The 21,099-nt window shown below is 45.7% G+C and overlaps 3 protein-coding genes across 11 annotated transcripts; 2 read left to right on the top strand and 1 right to left on the bottom strand.

Moving 5' to 3' along the window:
• Positions 1-214: 214 nt before the first annotated feature.
• On the bottom strand, positions 215-4,889 carry LOC119137150 (cytochrome b-245 heavy chain). Of its 2 annotated transcripts, XM_037276240.1 has the most exons (14): positions 4,633-4,889; positions 3,819-3,911; positions 3,640-3,750; positions 3,491-3,575; positions 3,280-3,428; positions 3,041-3,222; positions 2,844-2,976; positions 2,682-2,774; positions 2,371-2,624; positions 1,859-2,018; positions 1,549-1,695; positions 1,298-1,422; positions 1,063-1,210; positions 215-290 (listed from the first exon to the last, which is right to left on the bottom strand). In XM_037276240.1, the coding sequence occupies exons 1-13, from the start codon at positions 4,675-4,677 to the stop codon at positions 1,093-1,095; spliced, it is 1,695 nt and encodes a 564-aa protein (XP_037132135.1). In that variant the 5' UTR covers positions 4,678-4,889; the 3' UTR covers positions 215-290; positions 1,063-1,092. The 2 variants fall into 2 exon arrangements, with proteins under 2 accessions (XP_037132135.1, XP_037132128.1); XM_037276233.1 differs by having other exon boundaries at positions 215-1,210; positions 4,633-4,888.
• A 1,178-nt stretch (positions 4,890-6,067) lies between these two features.
• Positions 6,068-14,286, top strand: LOC119137160 (growth hormone receptor-like). 7 transcript variants are annotated; one of them, XM_037276270.1, is made up of 11 exons: positions 6,068-6,424; positions 6,947-7,001; positions 7,112-7,169; positions 9,824-9,945; positions 10,363-10,516; positions 10,593-10,762; positions 11,427-11,605; positions 11,690-11,843; positions 12,588-12,678; positions 12,773-12,842; positions 13,374-14,286. In XM_037276270.1, the coding sequence occupies exons 4-11, from the start codon at positions 9,855-9,857 to the stop codon at positions 13,926-13,928; spliced, it is 1,464 nt and encodes a 487-aa protein (XP_037132165.1). In that variant the 5' UTR covers positions 6,068-6,424; positions 6,947-7,001; positions 7,112-7,169; positions 9,824-9,854; the 3' UTR covers positions 13,929-14,286. The 7 variants fall into 7 exon arrangements, with proteins under 7 accessions (XP_037132165.1, XP_037132191.1, XP_037132182.1 ...); XM_037276296.1 differs by lacking the exon at positions 6,947-7,001; XM_037276278.1 differs by lacking the exon at positions 6,068-6,424 and having other exon boundaries at positions 6,432-7,001.
• An 838-nt stretch (positions 14,287-15,124) lies between these two features.
• Positions 15,125-19,977, top strand: dusp27 (dual specificity phosphatase 27). Of its 2 annotated transcripts, none has more exons than XM_037276198.1 (6): positions 15,125-15,268; positions 15,603-15,752; positions 15,816-15,934; positions 16,442-16,673; positions 16,758-16,975; positions 17,270-19,977. In XM_037276198.1, exons 1-6 carry the CDS (start codon positions 15,243-15,245, stop codon positions 19,810-19,812), a joined length of 3,288 nt encoding a protein of 1,095 aa, XP_037132093.1. In that variant the 5' UTR covers positions 15,125-15,242; the 3' UTR covers positions 19,813-19,977. The 2 variants fall into 2 exon arrangements, with proteins under 2 accessions (XP_037132093.1, XP_037132103.1); XM_037276208.1 differs by having other exon boundaries at positions 15,126-15,267; positions 15,611-15,752.
• Positions 19,978-21,099: the final 1,122 nt, after the last annotated feature.

Genomic DNA, 21,099 nt, shown 5'->3' with positions numbered 1-21,099 from the left:
GTGTTTTTTTTTATTTTTTGTTGTACTTTTTTTTTTTGTATTTGTACCGTAATTTTCGGACTATAAGTCGCACCGGAGTATAAGTCGCACCAGCCATAAAATGCCCAAAAAAGTGAAAAAAACCCATATATATGTATATAAATCGCTCCTGAGTATAAGTCGCCCCCCCACCCAAACTATGAAAAAAACCGCGACTTATAGTCCGAAAATTACGGTAGTTAGGTTTAAAACCTTGTTGGGGATTGATGATAGTGATCTAAACAGACAGGATGAAAAACTGTAAACTCTTCCACAGAAAAGATAAAACTCGAAATGTTTCTTTAACTGAAATCTTACCTGCTTGATCATAAGTGACTCAAATTTAGATTCTTGGCAACTTTAGCGTTTTATTTAGCATAATATTTTGCATTACTGAGAAAAAAAAAATCAACTTATATCGACTTAATGGTGAGTAAATTTGCCAAGTTTATAGCCATACCCCCCAATTTTTTTTTTTAATCTGAAAATGTTGCCCATGGTCTCATTCTGTCTTAAATTATAATAATAATAATAATCAACATTTTTTTAAATTTTTTTTTTATAAATTGATCCCTCCAAGCTGTTGCTGAAGGCAATTCATTTTTATTACTCCGTATATTTATTTATTACATCAACCTGGTGAACTTCTGCATTTGACTCTGAAGGAAGAAGTGAAAGTTTTCTTGTTTGTACGTGAAGATCGTGTCAAATCGGTAAAATCAAAATAACAATTGAATGAGGAAAAACAGAAGTGGTTGTGAAACCAACGATTGAAGCATTGCTAAAGCAGAACAATGTCAACGTGGAAAGTACCGGCAGGTCTCTTTCTTTGCTTTTTGTGCAACAGTGGCATCTTTGCAAAACATCTGGTGGGAGGTAGATGTCAGAGCTTCCTCAAAATCTCCATCAAGAAAGCTTCTGGGCTTTTGTTTTTGAAGAGCGCGAGTATAATAATATTGAAACACTACAGATTTGATTATGCAGATTATCTGAGTAGCTTCTGAATTACTCAAGATAATTCCGGCCAATAATTTTTAGACTAACCTCAGACAAATTCTCAAGGCATTGACTCCATTAAAAGTTTTCTTTGTTAAAGATAAACTTGACGTCAGCTTCCGAGTGTGACAAACACTGTTTCTCCAGCGACTTGCCCAACTGTGGTGGCCCGCACAGGAACACTCCGACTTTGGTTCTGTGGAAGCGTAAATTCAACACGCTTATTCCAAAACTGGTATTTTTTGGAATCTGGATAAATGAACAAAGACGGACGTGATCTCACCCAGGATGCTTGGAGGCAATGCCGGTGAACTCTGTGTCCCAGTTGGGCTTTCCGTAAAGAGTTTTCTGCTTAAGCCCTGTGATGGGGTCATTCTCCGCCTCGTGGTGTACCCAGAAGTGGGCCGCCTATAAACAGCAGAGTTAAATCAAGAAAGTCTCTTCCTGGAAAAAAAATTCTTTTTGTGCTGGTGTCACCAGAAAGTGCAAGACCAGTACAAAACCATGCTGGAAGGCCAGAAAAGGTTCCCACACCTCTGCTTCCTTCCAGCGGGTGAGGTAGATGTTATAGCTCAGGAAGTCGGTCACGCTCTTTGCCGCCATCTGGCTCTCCAGCGACTGCAGCAAGTCGGCGAACCACTCAAAGGCCTGCGTCTCGGGGCAAAGCCAGTAGAAGTAGATCTGGACAGGGACACAGATGATTCTGGTTCGGACTCTCAAGAGGAAATGATGTTGTTCAACGTGATGGTGATCATCACAAAGAAGAGTTCTGGTTGCAATGTTTAAAGTTCTCACGCCATCTTGGAAAATCATTTTTTCTTGGTGGACTTTGTCAGTGTCTTACCTTTTTGGTGAAGACATCCTTGTTCTGGATCCGTTTGTACCACACCGACTTGAGGATGGACGCAAAAGGCGTGACCCCGATTCCCGCCCCCACCAGCACCACCACCTCGTACCGAAACACGTCCTCGCTGGCGGTACCGAAAGGCCCGTCGATGGCCACCCTGGAAGAACCCGACGAACCCATTTAAAGCAGAAATGTAAATGTTCTTTTTGGGGAGGAACTTTTTAAGGATGAATCATTTTGCTCCGCATGCCTAACCGGTTGATATTGTCTGGTCCAAATGGAGAAACGTTTTATATTTCCCAGCAAGATTGCGGCGGCGCATTTCAGATCCGATTGTTCCGATTGACGCTTTCTCGCATCCGTTGCGTCTTCTCTTTAAATGGGAAGAATTACAGCATCACAATGGGCCACCTAGCGTGACGATGAGCCAGAGACGCCTTCCCCCAACAACTACGTAGCGCGAGCCGCAATCAAACATAATCAGTGACAATTTCAGAGTGTTTTCATACTTTGGCAGTTTCCAAGCCTCCTGAGGCTCGGTTTTGTCTCCTCCGCAGGCTTCGTACAAGGCCTGAGTCCAGTCTCCGACAATTCGGATGTGGGCGCTGAAGTAGTCCTCCTCGGGGGCTGAGGTCAGGGTGAAGGGATGCCATTCCAGTCTGGAGACAGACGGGCACTGGATGAAGACGTACTGGCCCACCTCCATGTGGAAACCTTTCCTCTTCATCTGAAGCTCCAAAGTTTTGGAGGGATGCATCACCACCTGTGTCGACACACCCCGTCAGATTGATGACATCACAAGGTCACATTTCTACTTTACCTTAGTGATGACTACTTTCTGGTGGGATCGATAGAGTCGAACGAGCCTCTCGCACGCGTATAAGATCATGGGTCCCACGATCCATTTCCAGGTCTGGAAAGATGCGAGATGAAATAATCCGGCTCGGAATTCCAATCAAAGTCAGGAGGTTCTGTTGCGTACCATTGGCGGGTTTCCGGCAAATTCTGGAATGGCGCAGTCTGTTTCATTTATCCCCCAGTCCTCAAAGTGGTCTGCACATGCTAGCGGGTTGTTGGTCGTAAGGCTGCTAGCTGTCTGACCTCGCACGATCCTCCTGAGCGGCAAAGCGCGGATATTGAGGAACATCAGAGAAGATGGTGAACGTTTCATTTCCTTACCCAAAGCCGTGGAATACCAGTCCGATGAAGAAGAGGACGAAAAGGTGATGGGTGTACCAGAACACCTCAAAGTAGGACCGGCGGATGACCTCCATGGAAGACGTGATGATGAGGATGAGGGCCAGCGTGATGACCACGCCCGTCACGCCGGCGATGGTGGTGAACATGACGATGGTTGGATTCTGTTAAAAACAAAAATGTATTTGCTGCCTTTTTTCGGTGCGACAAGTTTTACGCACCGTTTCGTTGGACCTGATGGGGTTGAGGAAAGACGCGTTGTCTCCGTTGCCGATTTCCGACAGAACGAAAGGCAGAAGGCTGCCGTTGCGGTTCAGCTGAGCGTCCATGAAATACTCAAAGTTGAACAAGTGCGCCACGATGTGCACGGCTAAAAACAAATCACGACAGGATGAGGTCGGAGGTGGCGCTCGGTGGCGACGGCGATCCCACCTGTGTGGAAAGCGATCATGTACGCCACCAGCTTGTGGAAAGTGATGTTCCGGTCCAGCTGCCGTGCGGCCGTGCGGCTGCAGAACTGATTACTCGTTTCAGTTAGCGGCAAAGTCACGGAAGCCGAATCGAGTCGGAACCTTTTCTACCTGGATGGAGCCGCGCATGAAGGAGAGAAGGTTCCTGCAGACGGGTAGCAGGATGAGCATGCAGTTGAAGTTGAGGCAGGCGGCCGGAGCTCGAGCCCACGACAAAGCGTGCTGCGAATCAAACACGCTAAATGAATCAGACGAGCGTCCCAGTGGGAGACGTATGACGCCGGACTCACCCCGAGTAGCACACGCGTGTAGAACCATTTGTCGACCAGAAAGGCCATGTAGAAATGGACGAAGAGGAAGGCGTTAATGGCAAGCCAAACCAGCTGAAGCAGACAACGACAAGTACACTGAGTTCATCTGATACCGCAGATTTCATTCCCGCACTTTTAATGAGTTACGCTGCCATTTGTGATTGTCGGCGCTGAGAATATAAAGAGTGAAATTATCGAAGTGGGATGAGATTGTGTTTAGAATGAACCAAAGTTCAAACCAAATTTGATTTTTTATTTCTTTTTGCTTTCCAACTGAAGCCTCGGGTCATCCAGGGCCGCATGTTTTAAACGTCTCCCTCCTCCCGATTCACATGATCAGCATCGTTACCAGGATCCCTTGAAGCTTGTAGATGAGGTGATCATTTGAATCGGGTGTGTTGGAGGATGGAGACGTCTAAAACGTGCAGGACATATGCCCTGGAGGACTGGGTGGGGATGGACACCCCTCTGGGATTCGGATAGATGCTATCCGGAATGGCTGTCAAATTTAACAGGGTTCAGGCTTTTGCTTGAAAGCAATAAATAAATACATAAATGAATGAATAAATGAATGAATTAACGAATTAATGAATAAATAAACAAATAAATAAATGGGTAGGAAAGTAAATAAATAAATGCGTAAGTAAGTAAAAAAATAAATGCGTAAGTAAGTAAAAAAATAAATAAAAAATAAATTTAAAAAATCAATGAATGAATAAATAAATAAATGTAATAAATAAACAAACTCATCCTTGGCGTGGTGACCTTTAAAACAAAGCAAAATAATTCTCACAATGACAAAGATGGAGAGTCCCTCGTTGGCTGCCAAGTTCCCCATGCCTAGTCCGGGCGGGCGCGAGTGCTGGTGCAAAGCAGAAGAGCGAATGAATGCGCGCTCTCTACCGGGTCAACCTTTTTTGTTTGGCGCAAATAGGGAAGTGGATCTGAAAAGTGCGCTCCTGAAATCATCTGTGTCAGTTACGTGACGTCACGTTCGCAGAGGGATTTCTTCACCAGCGGCTTATTTATAGTAAAGGCAACGAAAGCACGTCGTGTTGATTGCCACCGTCCATGACAGAAGAAATCCCTTTTGAGCGCTCTTTGATTTCACCTGGCGTCAGATTGACAGACGTGGTGTCACCGGTTGAGCGCTCATCTTTTTAAGAGACCGTTGAGGAGGAAGGTGACATCGGATGTTAAAGAGGTGGAGGAAGTGGCCGATTTCAAAACTTCAAGCAAACAGAGTTGCTTTAGGTTTCCTGTTTCAAACAAGAGACAATTCACCCGATGGCGCCAATCACTACGTAAATGGCGTCCTTATTTGGCGTTTCGTAATTACTTTTTTTTTTCTTTATGCAGGCAATGTGTCCCTGAGGCTGGCAGCGGGATTTGCGTCATTCTTGTTTGAGCTTATTAACTTTTTCTTCTCTCCAATGTGATTTCTTTTGGTCTGGAAATGATTGCTCACAAATCATAAATTCATACGAAATAAATAAACGCACGTTCATCTCTATAATTATGACGTATCGTGACAGCCAGAATAATGAAATGCTCCTCCACTAGATGGTAGAAGATACACACTACAGGCCCAGAGTTGACTGAAGTTTAATCAGGAGTAAATTTAGTCAAGGTAATTATTTCGATGTTATTACTTTTTGTGACATTTGGATGAGTTCTTTTTTTCGCCCTGGCTTAATAAAGGTCGGAAAACATTTATCTCATCTACAAGCCAGCAACGTGGGTACAAACACTCCACTCAATTTAAGTTGCAGCAATAAGGAACCAGACTGATTTATATAGCGCCCTCTAGCAGAACGACAACGTACTACACTTTTAAAAATGCTGGGTTAAAAACAGTCCAATTTGGGTTCAAAATTGAACCGACCCAGGATGTTGGGTCAATTTGACCCGACTTCCTGGGTCGGCCGAATTTTTAAATTCAGCATTTTTAAGGGTTCGGTTCAACCTCAAATTACCAATTGGATCAATGCGATAAATTGGGTTTTTATGTCATGTCGGTGCTGCTGCTCAAGTTCTCGAATGACCAAAGCGATTGAGTGAGTCCCAAAGTCCATGAAAATGTTACAATACGCAAAACTAATTCAGGCATCCTGCCATTTTACCTCCAATAATCTGGGGATTGTATTCATGGACCATTTCACAAATCTTAATCTCCTTTGTTGTGGTTACGTGTCACTTTTTTTTACTCGCTGGAAGAGTCAAACATGCCCATGTACTGCTAATTGATACGCAAATTTGACACGTCACAGAAATTCAAATTATTAGAAAAAAATAACGAGAAAATGGTTAATAAGCGTTCAAAATCGTGGGGGAAAAAAAGAAGAGGGGAAAACAACAACAACAAAACATTTCACGTCACATTGCCAAAAGTTCTAGCCGGGAGCTGGGCACTGAACCCGCCCACATGTGCACGCGCACACCAAGCGCAGTTCGTCAGGCGCGCTCATGCGTCTTTGGCTCCTCCGGGAGTTGAGTTGAACCAAGCAGCAGCTGCTCCATCAACAGAGGAACCAACTGGAGGAATTTGAACCTGCGAAGAGGCAACAAATACTTCTACAGGCAAGGTGAGTCCACTCAATTAACTTCATTCTCTTTTATTAAAAGATGACGTCACCCCCGAAAAAAAAACATTATTTACAAGAGAACTAATAACAAATGGGTGTAGAAAAAGTGGTGTAACTTGGAGATTTTTTTTATTGTCATCAGTGTTAATTTAAAGCCGTCACTGTCAATTACCAATTTTATTTTTCCGATCAGTGATTTTCTTTTAAATTCGTCAATGGGCTTTGAGAGAGAGTCTTCTCGTTGGGTTTTATGTTCATCTCAGATTCTTGTTGTCTTTCCTGAGCCCCCCCAAGTGGTCCAGAATGACTTCACCTGTAGCACTCAAGGAAACCTCATCAGAAACCCCTGTTAAGATTCTGGATGGTTCTGATGAGATTTCTGATGCCTTCATGGCATCTTTGTAATTCCCAGCGTCCCCGGCGAGATGTGCTGTAGAAGGGCGGTCGAACGATTTTCAGAATTTCTCCAAGTCTCTCAGAACACACTTTGAATGATCATTTATCAACATTGGCTCTGCGCAGGTCCAACATCAACAAAGTGAGACCTTGTGTCTCCAAGAACCATTTCAGCTCCAATGTAAGAACGCTTGAAAGTTGTTCACTGAAAACAAAAGTGTTTTTGTCACTTAAGCGGAATGAAATGAAAATGTTTTGCTTCAGTGTTTTTTTGTCGTGATATTTTTAAAGAGAAGATGCTTGGGGAGAAGCAAACTGGACAGTGCTGGTTCTGAAAGCAAAACATTCAGTAAGTGGAGTTTAATGAGTAAAGTGTTTCTCTTCATCCTTATATAAGCAAGTCTTGAACCCTTATGAAAGCGAGAGCCGCCGCCGCCGGGTACATGCAGTTCATTCGCAGGGAAAAAAAACGTCACATGATTTGGATTTCATGACACACACATGCTTGCATTGTATATTTATCATCCCGCTTTTACTCTTTCAACAATTTCATCTTGTGACATCCAACTATAGGTTCCATTAGTGAGTCTCAGGCCTGTTACAGAAAACCTTTTGTCTGCTTATGGCATTCGCGTCGTTTCGCATTTGTCCATATGCTGAAGATTAAAGACGCCGTATTGGAATGTCCATCTTCTGCCAAATCGTTCGATGCCCATCATCTGATTCGATTTGGTGTCTGCAACTCGAGCAGGATGTTTGAATCTTTTATTCAAGGGGGCTTCTAATTGAACTTAATCACTTTTTCCAAGCGTTGTCTGAAAGCGACAACGTGTGACATGGGTTGTTAGCGGAAACGGCGAGAGGTCACCGACCCTCGAGGCGTTTCCAAGCACGCTGCTGGAACATTTGCGTTCCAGCAAATTAAAGATGGAAATTGACATTTGGGTGATTATGGACACAAAGGCTCTTTGACGAGTGGAGCGGGACACTGACTAATTGTTACATTAAGGAGGTATTGAATAAATGTGTGTACTTTGAACCCTGCGGGTTGGTTTATGGGCTGTCCGAGGTGCCTTACAGTACACGTGCAGAAGTTGTTAATGAGTCACCAGCCGACGTCAACGTGTAGGATGAACTTGAAAACGCATTTGAGGTGTCAAACTCATTTCGCAATCCTGCTTCGTGTGACTGTGATATTGCCTTATCAAATGACAATAGATCAGACCGATGGAATTTAAAGTCAAGGAAAATGATTCCATTCAATTGAAAAAGGAGCTTGGTAACAAAAGAAATATTTCAGTGTTGTTGAAATTTGCAAAACATGAAGTGAGCGCACGTGTTTTGATATAAAACGACGCACATGTGCATGTGTGCGTCCCTTTTTGCTCTTTGCTCCGTAACGGAGGTGTTGCTTCGGGGCGAGGATGTAAAGTGCATCTAGATTAAACTGTCACACTGCGCATAATCATAAAATTTGCGTTTGCACGACGAGCTGCGCCGATTTCATTACGCCGCATGCAGTGACGCTTCTGGCGTGACGTCACCTATAGTTGACGTGTTGTTGTTGTTTGGCAGCAACTGATATAAGTGCGCTGAATGAAATTAATCCGTCGCTTTAATTGGACCCACCATAACAAAGAAATAAGTGTTTACAGAATGTACAGTGATCCTTTGCTACTTCGCGTTTCGTTTATCGCGGTTTCACTACATCACGGATTTTTTTTTCCAAATTAAAAAAACATTTAAAAGTCAAAATAAAACGTCTAAATTGAGGAAACGTGTCTAACCTTTAGGACAAGGTAGTATTGCTCCAAATGTTCGTTTACATTCCTTTAGAAGTCCGTTTTCGCGTGTTAGCACGTTCGCGAATTAGCATCTTCCCGCTAACTTGTTAGCCTGCCCAGTACTTCTTGTTGGTGACCGTACTTCGCGGATTTCACTTATCGCGGGTGTTTTTTGGAACCAATTAAACGCAGTAAACGAGGCATTACTGTATTATCCATTGAAATGTCCCCAAACATAAGTAAAAAAATTGTGGCTTTGCTGTGCTAGCTAACATTGTTGCCGTGAATGTCAACAAATTACAGTTTTAGCCTCCAAAATACTCTTTCTCTCGCCCCCCTCTCTTTATTAGATCAACCTTCTGAAACATCTGACTCGTGGCTATGCATGTTTCTAAGCGAATGACATTATTTGACATCTTGCTAGCGCCATGGCGGCTTTGACTGGATAAAATGGACGTGACATGACCCACAATGTGACCTTTGTGGTTTGGAGTGCATCCATGCTGACCAAATGGGTCAATTTCAAAGATTCATTTGAAACTTAGTGACTGCCCCAGTTCCATTGTGGATGCTCCTGTTGCTGATTTAAGTCAGGAGCTAACCCTAAATCACATTAATGAGCTAAGCTGTAAAACAAAAAGTTGTTTAAACTCAAAATTTCAGGGCAATAAACTTTGATAACATTTTAAATTTAAGCTGTTGCGAAAATTGTCTTTCCTGAATATCACATAGTATATAAATAAAGTATATAAATAAAAGCAATTGGCTTGCTTTGTTGTGCTAACATTGTATAAATGTCAGTAATTTCCATTTTTTTCCAATTTTATTTAGGCCTAAAATACAAGTTGTGTTTTTTGTACAGCGTGGAACATAGTTGCTGTTTGATTAAATCAGATGATGAATGCGTCAGACAAGACCATCTTCCTGGAATATTAGAAAGAAAAAAAAAAGTCAGAGAAAATGACAGCATAGTCCATGGAGGACAAGACTTGCCAACAAAAAAAGAGGCGTAATCTTCCAACAAGCACTGTTGTTGCTTTTTAAAGAAAAGTTTTTTCTTTACTTGGCAAGTCATTTAATATTGGCAACATGAAAACAAGGGGGAAGCGGGGGGGAGGGTGTTCATCCTTGTGATACGTCTCATGACTGGGGGATGCTCCCGTTGCGGTTGTCCAACTTTTCCACACACTTGCCAGAAGTGCGTTGTTTGTGTTGACAGCGTGTGCCGCCGCCGTCGCCACTGTAGCGGGATGCTGCTGCCGCCGCCGCCGCTGCTTTTTTGCCTGCTTTTCGCCTCACTGGCCTGCAACACAATGCAACAGCTGGACAGACAAGCAGCAGGTGAGTCCCGCCATGCTGTTGCATCATCAAATCAATTAAGTGGACAAATTCATAAGGAATTAACAAATGAATGCATTTGAATTGTTTATTTTTAGTCTACATGAATGACATTTTCATAGCTTTCAATCTCGTTTTTGCGAAACCAGGTAACGTCTCACTTCCGCTTGTTTGACTCTCTGATGCTTATTAATTGGTATCGGCCGTCGTGTTCCCACCGCCTGCAGATGACAATCAATCTTGCTTGGACTCTCGGCGCGGGTGTGTGTTTGTTGACGCGTGACGGCTGTGGGTTTATTCAACACGTAACTTTGACATAGCTAACCTCCTTTGACTCCAGCTCACATGGCCGAATGAATAAGAATGTTAACATGTGAATTCGTACGGATCATAACGCTCGCTTACTTCTCTAACTGAAAGACTCCCAGCGTGTCGGTGAGGTTGCCGTGACAACCAGGCCTCTCATCTACAAATGCCGTTCGCCCAACATGGAGGTGTTCACCTGCTGGTGGCATCCGCTCAGCAACCTGACGGAGGGAGAGGAGGTGACCTACGTGCTCACCTATTCCAAAGAGTATGAACACGCTTGTTATTTTTGGAAATGACAAAAACAAGCGGTGGAATTGTCATGATTTTTTTGTTCCGTTCAGCAATGAGCCCAAACACGAGTGTCCCGACTACACGAGCAGAGGTGCCAACAGCTGCTTTTTTGACAGCAGCCACACGTTCATATGGAACATCTACTGCATGAATGTCACGGCCATAACGGCACGGCAAAATTTTACCTCACCTCAACATTGCCTTGATGTCGCCGACGTCGGTAAGGTCAAATCTGATGTCGAGGTCACTGTTGTTGCCAAAAAGCCGCACGTACAAAGGTAGACCTGAAAAAAAAAAACTTGTAATTGTACCCTGAACTCAATTTAATTTTATTAAATTAAAAAAGCTAATCTGTTTATGTCTGCAACTCAAAACACTCATCATCTTTCACAACGAAAATGAAGAGAAGCTTACACTGGAAAAAAAAATGTAATTTGATTTTTATTAAGAGAAATTGCACTACAGCCGATAGTATTGTATTTTATAAACACAATAACAACATAATTAATAAGAACGTGAAGAATGTAAGAGTTTGATTTGACCACCGGGGGCAGTATAATAGAGTCATGCAGACCATCAAAGAAGAGTTTCAAAGTTACTGGAAGTGATTCAGTAAGTTGCAGTAATATCAAGGGAGCTTTTAGTACCTGCCGATTCACCTATTTACATTTAAAAAAAAATTTTTTTTCTAGTTTTGAGGGGGCAGCAACCCTTGTTTTAACTATTTATTTTATAAAATGGAAAACAATTATTAGTGGTTCATCCCAGCTCATTAAAAAAATATTCAGTTCTTTTTTAAAATGTTTATAGTATCATCATTTATAATCAATTGTACGTTCCAGCCTGCAGCCATCCAATATTTTTCTTTATCGTCCATCTTACAGTTCAGACCGAAGCGCCGATCAACCTAACTTACCAACTGACTGATGCCGGCGGGGACGAGATAGGTCACGACGTACTACTCACCTGGGTGTACCCGAGGCCCTCTGACCTCAAATACGGCTGGATCACGCTGGTCTACGAACTGCAGTACAGACAAGTTAGCGAGCCTGGCAAGTGGAAGGTAAATGAAATTTTGAATATGTGACGGCGAGTCGGTAAAGTGCTCTCGGGGATTCCAGCGGAGTTTTTGTTCCACGGCCCGCAGGTCAAGCAGTCGCTGCGAGAGCCTCAAGTCAAGCTGCTCGGCCTTTCCGTCAACGACTACGTGCTTCGCGTACGGTGCCGCTCGATCAACTACGGCCTGTGGAGCAATTGGAGCCAGCCGTTGCTGATGAGCATTCCGAGCCAGGCGCCAGCAGGTACGATGTGTGCACTGATGTGAGTGAGGCAATTAGGGGGTGGACATAATTGCATTTGCTACCTGGGCCTTCAGTGGCGATTTAATCTGGTACTTTCAAAGCCAGCCTTTTTCAAAACAAGGAACCTCTTGAGTGCCAGCCAATTTCCAATATTATGACAGATCTCGCTGAATATTGTGTTTTATAATTATGTAAACACACAAATTACCATATGAAAAATAAGATGCTCTCCTTTCATCACTCACAAAAAGTTCATTTCTAAAACTTGGGTTGGAGTCACTCAAAAGTATTTTGGACAAAGAAAAAGCAGAAAACAAGGTTTTTGTTTGATCTTGGCGGCAACAATTTGGTGAGAGAAAAATAGACTAGACTTTAGACTAGTTAAAAGCGAGTCTAATTTGTGGTGCAGGTGATGTAACACGATTTTGCTGGATTTAATCAAAACGAAGACAGACAGATTCCAAATAATCAGGGGAAAGAAAAATGATGACATCATCGAGGGCAAGGAGCCTGGGCAGATTAGATTGACTTGGCAACACTTACAGTATGAAATCTGATGAGGGGAAAAAAATAACTCAATCTCATGTAACGGAAGCAGAAAACAGAAAATAAATCCACATCAAAATGACACAAGAGACTATTGAGAATAAACTAATATCATTTCACAGAGTCAAATTTGACAATGTTGGCTGTAAATGAAAGTCAGCGCTTCTGGTCTTCTTGACTTTGCTCCGTTCATTGAAGCAGACAAACTTTTGGTGTTGATTCTGGTGACGAGCATCAGCATGGTGGCGCTGCTGGCCATCGCCGTGCGTGTCATTCCGCAATGTTCGAGGTGAGAATTCACAATGCCGTTGCTTTTTATGTGCGATGAAATGCTCCTCGGTATCCTTCCCTAAAATCTCACATCCAACTGTGTGACCATTCAGAGTCAAAGACTTCTTCTGGCCACGAATTCCAAAACCACGCATCATCGGCATTGACCCGCTGCTTTTAAAGGTAACGCATGTTTTGTCCTCTGTATCTTTTCTCTTCTTGTAGTTATCACAATAGGCACAGGGAACACATTTCTGGTCTAGTCTTATGCCCTGTTGTTAGCAAACAAGGAATGGGCTTTTTTTTTCCCTCCCCCCTGAGGTGGGTATTTTGCCACAGGTTCAGCAAAGTTCTTGAAGCCCAAGGGATGTGTCTGTTTTGAGCAAGCTCAGTACACAGCCCTGTAGGGATGTGTCTGTTTTGAGCATGCTTACGAGGGCAACCTGATTGGTTATTTTCCCTCAGACGTTGTGGTTTCTTGAAAATCTAATTGGCGGTAAAAGATGGGCCCATTGATTTTATTTTGTTTTACTTTACTTTATTTTATTTATTTTTTGTTGTTTATTTACAGTACTGAAAAAATATCGACGACATCAGTTGAGGTCCACTTGGCTTTCATCAATTAATATTTCTACTTGTTTTTTCCCCCACCACTGCTGCTCACTGACATTTTTTTTTTTCTTCCCCCACCTCCCCCTTACTCTGTGTCCTCAGAAGGGGAACTTGGAAGAAATCAACCGGCATCTGAGTAATTTCCACAGCTACTTAGCTCCCATCTTCATGGACACGGATATGTGGGACCCAGTGAGCCCCGACAGCATCTATGTCACCTCGAGCAAAGACTGCACCATCCCCATCGAGTCCCTCAGCCAGGTGACGGACACCTTCGGCGCCCCTCACGACATAACGCCTACCGCAGCTCTTCATCAACACGTGAGCCAGCCTCCAACGCCGTTCAGGCAAAGCCCGTACTGCACGTCTCCTCCTCAAGACTTCCCGTCGTCCCCGTGGCCCAATATCATTAGCATGCCGGAAGACAGCTACAGCATGATGGGGCAGCCCATCCCACCCCCAGCCGCCCCCTCCACCAGCTGCCCCCGGCAGGATCTCTACAGCTGCGTGCACCTCTTGAACCACAGCGACGGGCTTCAATTGGTGCCGTGCCCGCCGCTGGCGTATTGCGAGCTCCCGCCACTCCCCAAGTCTAATTTCCACGGTGACGTAAAGGAGCAAGACGAGGAGAAGCTGGCCGAGTATCAGGCCAAATAGAAAGATGTAGCCAAAGAGAGCTGAGCAAGATGTGCAGAAGAGCAGTAGATATTTGTCTTGTTTTTGTGAACCACTTGACTTTGTCAGATTCTAAGAAGAATTGGCAGCATCCTCTTCGAGCGTTAATGGTGGAAAGGGTTTGAATGGAGTCCTGCATGTTGCGTGGAGCCCGTTCCATCATGAGGTCATGATTATGGTGGAAAACCAATGACAAAAATGAAGCGTCACTAACGTGGATTGAAAAAAATGGCAAGACGCTGGGAGCCTGAAGCATTCATGCACCCCCCACCCACCCCACCCGCTCAGCTCGTAGATAGCGTCACGCTATTTTCATTTGTGATATGAAAGTGCCACTTAGCCCCGCCTCCTTCAACCCCCCCCCCTTGATGGAAAGCCCAAATTGTGCCGTGACACCCTCTGACCACAAGTGCTTGCTTTTATTGTAAATTATTATTTAAGATCTTTAAATGCTGAATGACCAAACTGTGTTTAATGTGTCATGTAATCTATTTTGTTTTAAAAACATGTTTTTGGAGAGGTGATCAAGGTGGCCGTAATGAGCAGAAGGTGTGGTAGAGAAGGCTCGGAATTTCAAACATAGCTTTTGTAGCACCAGTCCTGGAACTTTTCAGACGCCTCATATATTTCTACTGCCTTTAAACTTCTTCTGACAGTTCCACTTCTTTTCCTCTGCGCTTGTCTCGTTGACATTTCTCGATGTGGACCTTCTTCCCCAGGTTTTCAGCCACTCCGCTTTTGCCATAAAACTTCTGTAGGGGCTTTTTGTGCAAGGCAAATAAAGATGTGCCACATTGATCCACACGTGCAGAAATAATTGCTAACTTTCATCATTCGCCTTGAGCAATTCATGGCGCAGCATTTCGATTATCAATGTTGTCAGCTGACTGACAAAGGCCACGTTGTTCTTTTGAGAGATGAGAATCTCTGAGAAGTCAGATAAGAATAGAACTCTTGGTGAGCTTCTCGTTATCTTCTTGTGGTGATGCGTTGAATGGAGTTCTCTGAATGAAACTCCAAAGTAAGGAAAAAATGGCAGGCGGAGGAAAAAAGAAATTCAAATACTTCTTAGAATGTAGGATTTGTTCAAGAGGCTGGTTCAAAAAATAAAGCAAGGGCAGAAGAAAGGAAGCAAAGATGAGAAAAGGAAATAAGGGAGGAAGGTGACGATCCTCTGGGTGTCGGGTGTCCGGACCCCCCCCTGAATGGTCGGGCGATAGTGCTGTCACGAGGGGGTGGAGGGACATTCTAACTTTAGCCGGACCACCGCCAGCTCCTCAAAGCAGACCTCCTCCGATGGACACCGCAGCTGGTTGCCAAGGTAAGACAAACACCCGATTTGTTGTTTACATAAAAAGACGACACATCGAAACGCTTGTTTGTGTTTCACCTTTTTTGTGTTGGTTCTTGTTCGGTCATTTATACTCGGGGCACCGCTCTCGAATCTTGTGACGCAGCTGTCGCTTAAAAATAGATCTGCTGCTATCATCATCGAGTTGAAACGTGGAGTGAAAAACAAACTATCATATGATCGAAGTTAGTCATAACATTCAGGTTGGCTTATTAGTTTGATTTATTCTAAATCAGTGTTGCCTAACTTTTACACTCTAACTGGTTGGGAATCATGAAAACAAAGATTTTTTTATCGTTTCCACCTTGTTCAGGATTTCCTGAACAGGAGGCCATCAACAATCCTGACATGGCGTCCGCCAACGAGCAGGAGGATCAGACGGTGCCGAACGGCGACGACGAGGAGAGTAGCATCCGCGGGGTCCAGTCTCGTTACCTACGATGCTCGTCGCCCAGGTAATATCTTGAAACGCTTTGAGCTAATTGAACGCAAGATGATTCGGTCTGTGTGCTTCGCAGCCTCTCCATGATGTCAGAGTCCAGGTTCTCCGCCATAACCGGCTCGGATGCCGCCAGTATCTTCATGGAGCCGATCCACTTGTCGTCCGCCATCGCCGCCAAGAAGATCATCAATGAGGGTGAGTCAAAGTTTAGTTGCTTATTTTATCCGTAGAGGTCCCCGACATGTCCACCACCGCCTGAACAAATCAAAGATTTTCGTCTCTCTGATCTGAAGTTGAAAGAATCCAGAAATCTTTCCGTGTTCGTTGATTATTAGCGACTGGAGCTCCTGCTGTGACCGTTTCTGCTGCCGGCGGGACGCCGGCGCCTAGCACATGCAGTGGGAAGATAATTGAAAGGCCGACAGATAAAACATGGATTTCATATCAAGATGCCATAAGCCCTGTAAATCTGAAGAGGAATGTGATTTGTGTTCAATGAGCCAATTAAGTTTAAGTAGGTGACTGTCTGGATTTCTGCAGCTACTAATGAGTTGGCTCGGATGTCAAACACTGCATGCGGATGAGCTTGTCTATCGGGTCTTCTGGAAATTCATCGTTTGGGGGAAAAAAAATAAAGCTTGTGAAATCCAATTGACGTCTCAAATGGAATTCAGTCAAAGCGAACTTTTTGCTCATCCGCAGAATTGCCGCCTCGAGGCGTCCGCGCCGAGTCCGTCCCGGATTCCATGCTCGAAAGAGCCGAGCATCTGATGGTGGAGGACCTCTACAACCGAGTACGGGATATGATTGATGATCGTAGCCCCTACAACACTCCTTGCGTGCTGGATATCCAGAGGGCCATGGTTCAAGATCGCCTGGAGCACCCCAGCCAGCCTGTGGATGAAGTGTTTCCGAATATTTTTATCGCTGAGAAGTTAGTGGCAGATGCTGGCGAGGAGGATTGCGAAATTAATTTTCAAACTATGGACCGTTTGGTAATATGTTGCGTGTTTTTCAGATCTATCGCCGTCAACAAGGGCCGGCTGAAGCGAATGGGAATCACGCACATCCTTAACGCCGCGCACGGAACTGGCGTCTACACGGGGGAGGCCTTCTACGCCGGGATGGGGGTGCAGTACATGGGCATCGAGGTGGATGACTTCCCTGACGTTGACATCTCGCCACACTTCCGGCCCACCGCTGAGTTCTTGGATGAAGCTTTGCTGACCCACAAAGGTGAGCCTGCAATCACGCAGAAGAAATGAACTTCATGTGTTTTCCTGGAATGAAATCCGTTATAGTCACAAACAGTCGTTATCTTTGACTACTGCTTATGTAACCGTTAAGTCGTGACGAATTCATCAGCTGAAAACAAAGAGTTCGGAGTTTTTTCTACATCACTTAATCTTAATTTGAGGTGGCTATAAATATGTAAAAATCTATTATTTTAACTCAATCATTGCCAGCCAGGTCCAAATTGATGGTAGTGAGTCTTGTGAAACGCTCACTATCGCCCCCTTTTGCTTGCAGGCAAAGTTGCAGTGATCTCCATGATGGGCGTCAGCCGCTCAGCTGTCCTGGTGGCGTCCTACCTCATGATCTTCCAGCACATGACCATCATGGAAGCTCTGACAACCATGAGGAAAAAACGGCCCATCAACCCCAACGAGGGTTTCCTCAAACAACTACGAGAGCTCAACGAGAACCTACTGGAGGAACGCGATGACGACGACACACTCAGCCAGTGTTCCGTCATCGACGCGCGCACCCGCGCTCGGATCTTCGGCGAGGCCAGTGAAGACGACGAGACGGATCGGGAGGAAGAGCAAAGTATGGTGGAGGTGAAAGCGCGCTCCATCATGATGGAGGAGGAAGAAGATGGGACCAGTGTGATGAGCAGCGTGGCCTCCTCCGCATTGGCTGAGCATCTCCGGAGCAGACCTGAGGTCCAACCGTCATGTGGTGTTCCAGACGCATCCGTCTTGTCCGAGCAGTTGGGAAACAGTGATGAGGATGAGGACGGTCTGGATCAGATGATCCACGAGTGGCAGCGTAGAAATGAGATGTACCAAAGCGATGATTGGTTGGAGGCGCAGCTGAACAGCGACGAGGAGGACACGGCGGCTGGGGCGTGCGCCGACGTGGAGAGCGTCACCAGCGAGGACGTGCGCGCCCTGAAGGAACGTTTGAAGCGTCGCGTCAGACGGCCTCCGACGGACGCCGCCTCCACCTCCAGCTGCACCACTTACGCCGACCTCTGGAAGCAGCGGCTGCGAGAGATCGAGGAAGAAGCCGCCGCTCGCTATCGGAAAACGGATCGCGCCGAAGGCGAGGAAAGCGACGCGGCGCGGGAACGAGAGAGGAAGAAAAAGGTCGATGAGGAGGTGGAGAGCATCATGTCGGACACGTCGTCCATGTACAACTTCTGCCAGAAGAACAAGGAGAGGATGACGGCCTTGGAGCGCTGGCGGGTCAAGCGGATTCACTTCGGGTGGAACAAGAAAGAACGAGGGGATGGAGAAAATAGTTCTGTCGGCGATCAGGAGAAAAGCGACGGCGCAGAAGCGACGCCGCCGCCGTCCTTCCAAGATGTCAACCTGACGGCCTACCAGGCTTGGAAACGGAGGCAGCAGAGGCGACTTGGCGAGGAGAACGTGGATGAGATTCTGGAAATGAGTCGGGGTGAGGATTCTGCTACCATTAAACGGCGCCAAAGGCGAGAGGAGATCCTGGAGCGCTCCAAAAAGACCTTAGAAGAAAGTCAGTCCGTGTGCGGCTGGGAGAACGAGAGCTGCGTCAGCGGCGGGACCATACCGCTCTCCGCTTTCTGGGCCGGAGCCGGCGTCAGCGGAGCGCCCGGTGTCGTCAATGACGACAACATGTCCGTGATCAGCGGACAGTCGTCTGTCCTCACGTCGGCGTCGCAAGCCTGCGGTGCAAGATCCACGCGCTCCGGTCTGCAGCCTCCCCCCATCCTCCCGGTTCCGACGGTCCAGGGTCCGTCGGGAGAACCGATGGTCAACCTGGCCGGCATCCAGAACTGGATCGCCAATGTGGTGACCGAAACCATCAAACAGAAGCAGAGCGAGATGAGCCTGCCGCCTCCGTCGCTGGCCGGGTCGGAGGTGAGCTTCGGCGCCTCGCCCAGCGCCATTTCGGGCCGCGCTGGAGATGACGATAAAGCGTCCGTGTTGAGCGGGCGCTCCTACTCCAGTGACATCTCGCAGGGTCGCGGGCGGCCAGCGTCAGTCTTCTCGGCCGGCGGCTTGAGCGGAGTCAGCGGGCGAAGTTCCGCCTTGCCGGATGCTCCGAAAACCAAAATCAGCACCACCAGCGTCCCGCTATTCAGCCTCTTCCAAGACCAGGTCAACCTGGGCAAACTGGACGCCATGGACAAGGAGATCAAATCCGAAATGAGAGGCAAGATGGCGTCCTACGAGAAGAAGAAAATCCTCGAGGACAATAAGCGCAGCACGATGTACAAGAAAAAGAAACCAAAGGCGGATGAAGATGAAGAAGAGGAGGAGAAAAGGAAGGAGGAGGAATTCCTCGAAGAGGCAAAGAAAAAGAAAGCGAAACCTTTAAAGACATTTGGCCTCTCTGGATGCTTGAATTTGAATCCCGCTCTGGAGGTCGACAAGAACACCAGCGTTGACGACTGGCTGAAAAGTGTCAGGCCTCCCCCCAGAAAATCTGCCGTTGCCGCCGCCGAGGATCCCTACGACGACTTGGACGGCTCCGCCTCCCAGTTTGACTTCTCGTGCGCCGGTGAGGACGATGACGTGAAAACGAATGGCGCCGCCTCCATCGATAACGGCCACAGTCGAGCCACTCGGTCATACGGCGAGGATGATGAGGCGAGCGACTTCAGGAGGAAATTCACAAATCGTTCACGTAGCGACGAAGCAGGCGGACGCAGGCGGGACGCCGATGGGGACGATGAGGACGAAGACGCCGAAGCCTTCATCGCCCGAACCAGGCAGAGGATCAGAGCCCGAGCGGCCGCCGAGGAGCCCGATGATGAGGTGCTCGCCGCTTGGAGGGCGCAGCAGGAAGCAAAATGGAAATCGTAGAGAAATTGAACAGGAAACAAATGAGACTGCTGTATTGAAAAATAGATGATCAATGCGGAAAGACAAAAGCACTCAATTTAGTCTTTGAATGCACAATTCATACTTAGAGTATTTATGATCAAATAAAATGACTGCTTTGTCATTAATAAATGAGGGGAAAAATAACTAGTGGATCATTTTCAGATATGTCACCCATCCAGGAAAGCGCAAAAAGGTTCTGGGTTGGAATGTGGAGCTTTTTGTGAGGATGTCACACAATGAATTCATCCAAAATGTGTTAAAAAATGAATTGAAGCGTGATTTTAAGAGTTAGTCCTGTTTTTGCTTTGTGGAGTGACTTTTTGCTCTTTTGGAGTTAATGAATAGCAACAAGCATGTAATGAGTGCAAAAGAGCTCCCTAACAAGGGTGCCCTTTCTACTGTACATCATCACGGTTTATCAAGTCATCCCGTGATAGACTCATGGCATCAGTGGAATGGAAAAAAAATTGTACAAAGGGGCAGCGGGGTCCAGGCACAGGGACACAGATACCTTGGTGCCCCCCCTCCCCAACCACCAAATTCTCACCCTTTAACAAACAAGAATTTGAATACAAATGGTGCAGCAACATATAGAGACAGACAACAGAACTCAGTGCATTCTTTATCCTCAGCGAAGAATGACTATTTCGATCGCACTTGAATTCGAGGCAGGATTTGGTGTCATGAGATTGGCTGCAAAACAAAACATGCTTAATTCATTACTGTTAAAGATGCCACTGCACTGACAAGCTCATATGTAGCACCCCCTAGTGGAACATCGGTGTAAAAATCTAGATTGTGATGGCGTCCCTCACTTTCCAATACTACATTCCGTCCGAGTTTCTCTCAGCGTTATTTGTAAACAATCAGGTTTCTTTCCAGTGGGATAATTGGTGGCATCATGTTGTTGCATGTGAGATTTAAAGCTCAAATTCTGCTTCGAGACTTAAATGCTGGCGTCAGTGCGGCAAGATCACATTTGAGAGATTAAAGTCTTACAAAGCGTTTGTAAATATATGACGCATGAGGCTGGACACGTGGCCAGAAATGAGAGCAATGGCGGAGGCGAGGAGGAAGAGGATGAAGGCGTGTGAGAAAACACATCGACTAACAATCATCATAAAAGTGACAGCGAGGAAAATATGGAAGTGAAAAGGGAAGTTTTTATTTCAGAGTGAAAAGGGGGGGGGGGGTAAGAATGATCAGGGAAGAGTTAAGCAAATGGGGTTACAAAGCCAGTTGATGGTGAAAGAAAGAAAAGAGGAT

This window comes from Syngnathus acus, chromosome 2 (genome assembly GCF_901709675.1).
Source record: "Syngnathus acus chromosome 2, fSynAcu1.2, whole genome shotgun sequence".
Taxonomy (NCBI): Eukaryota; Metazoa; Chordata; class Actinopteri; order Syngnathiformes; family Syngnathidae; genus Syngnathus; species Syngnathus acus.
The sequence above is the reverse complement of the archived record's forward strand: the minus strand, read 5'-3'. Positions and strand labels throughout refer to the sequence as shown.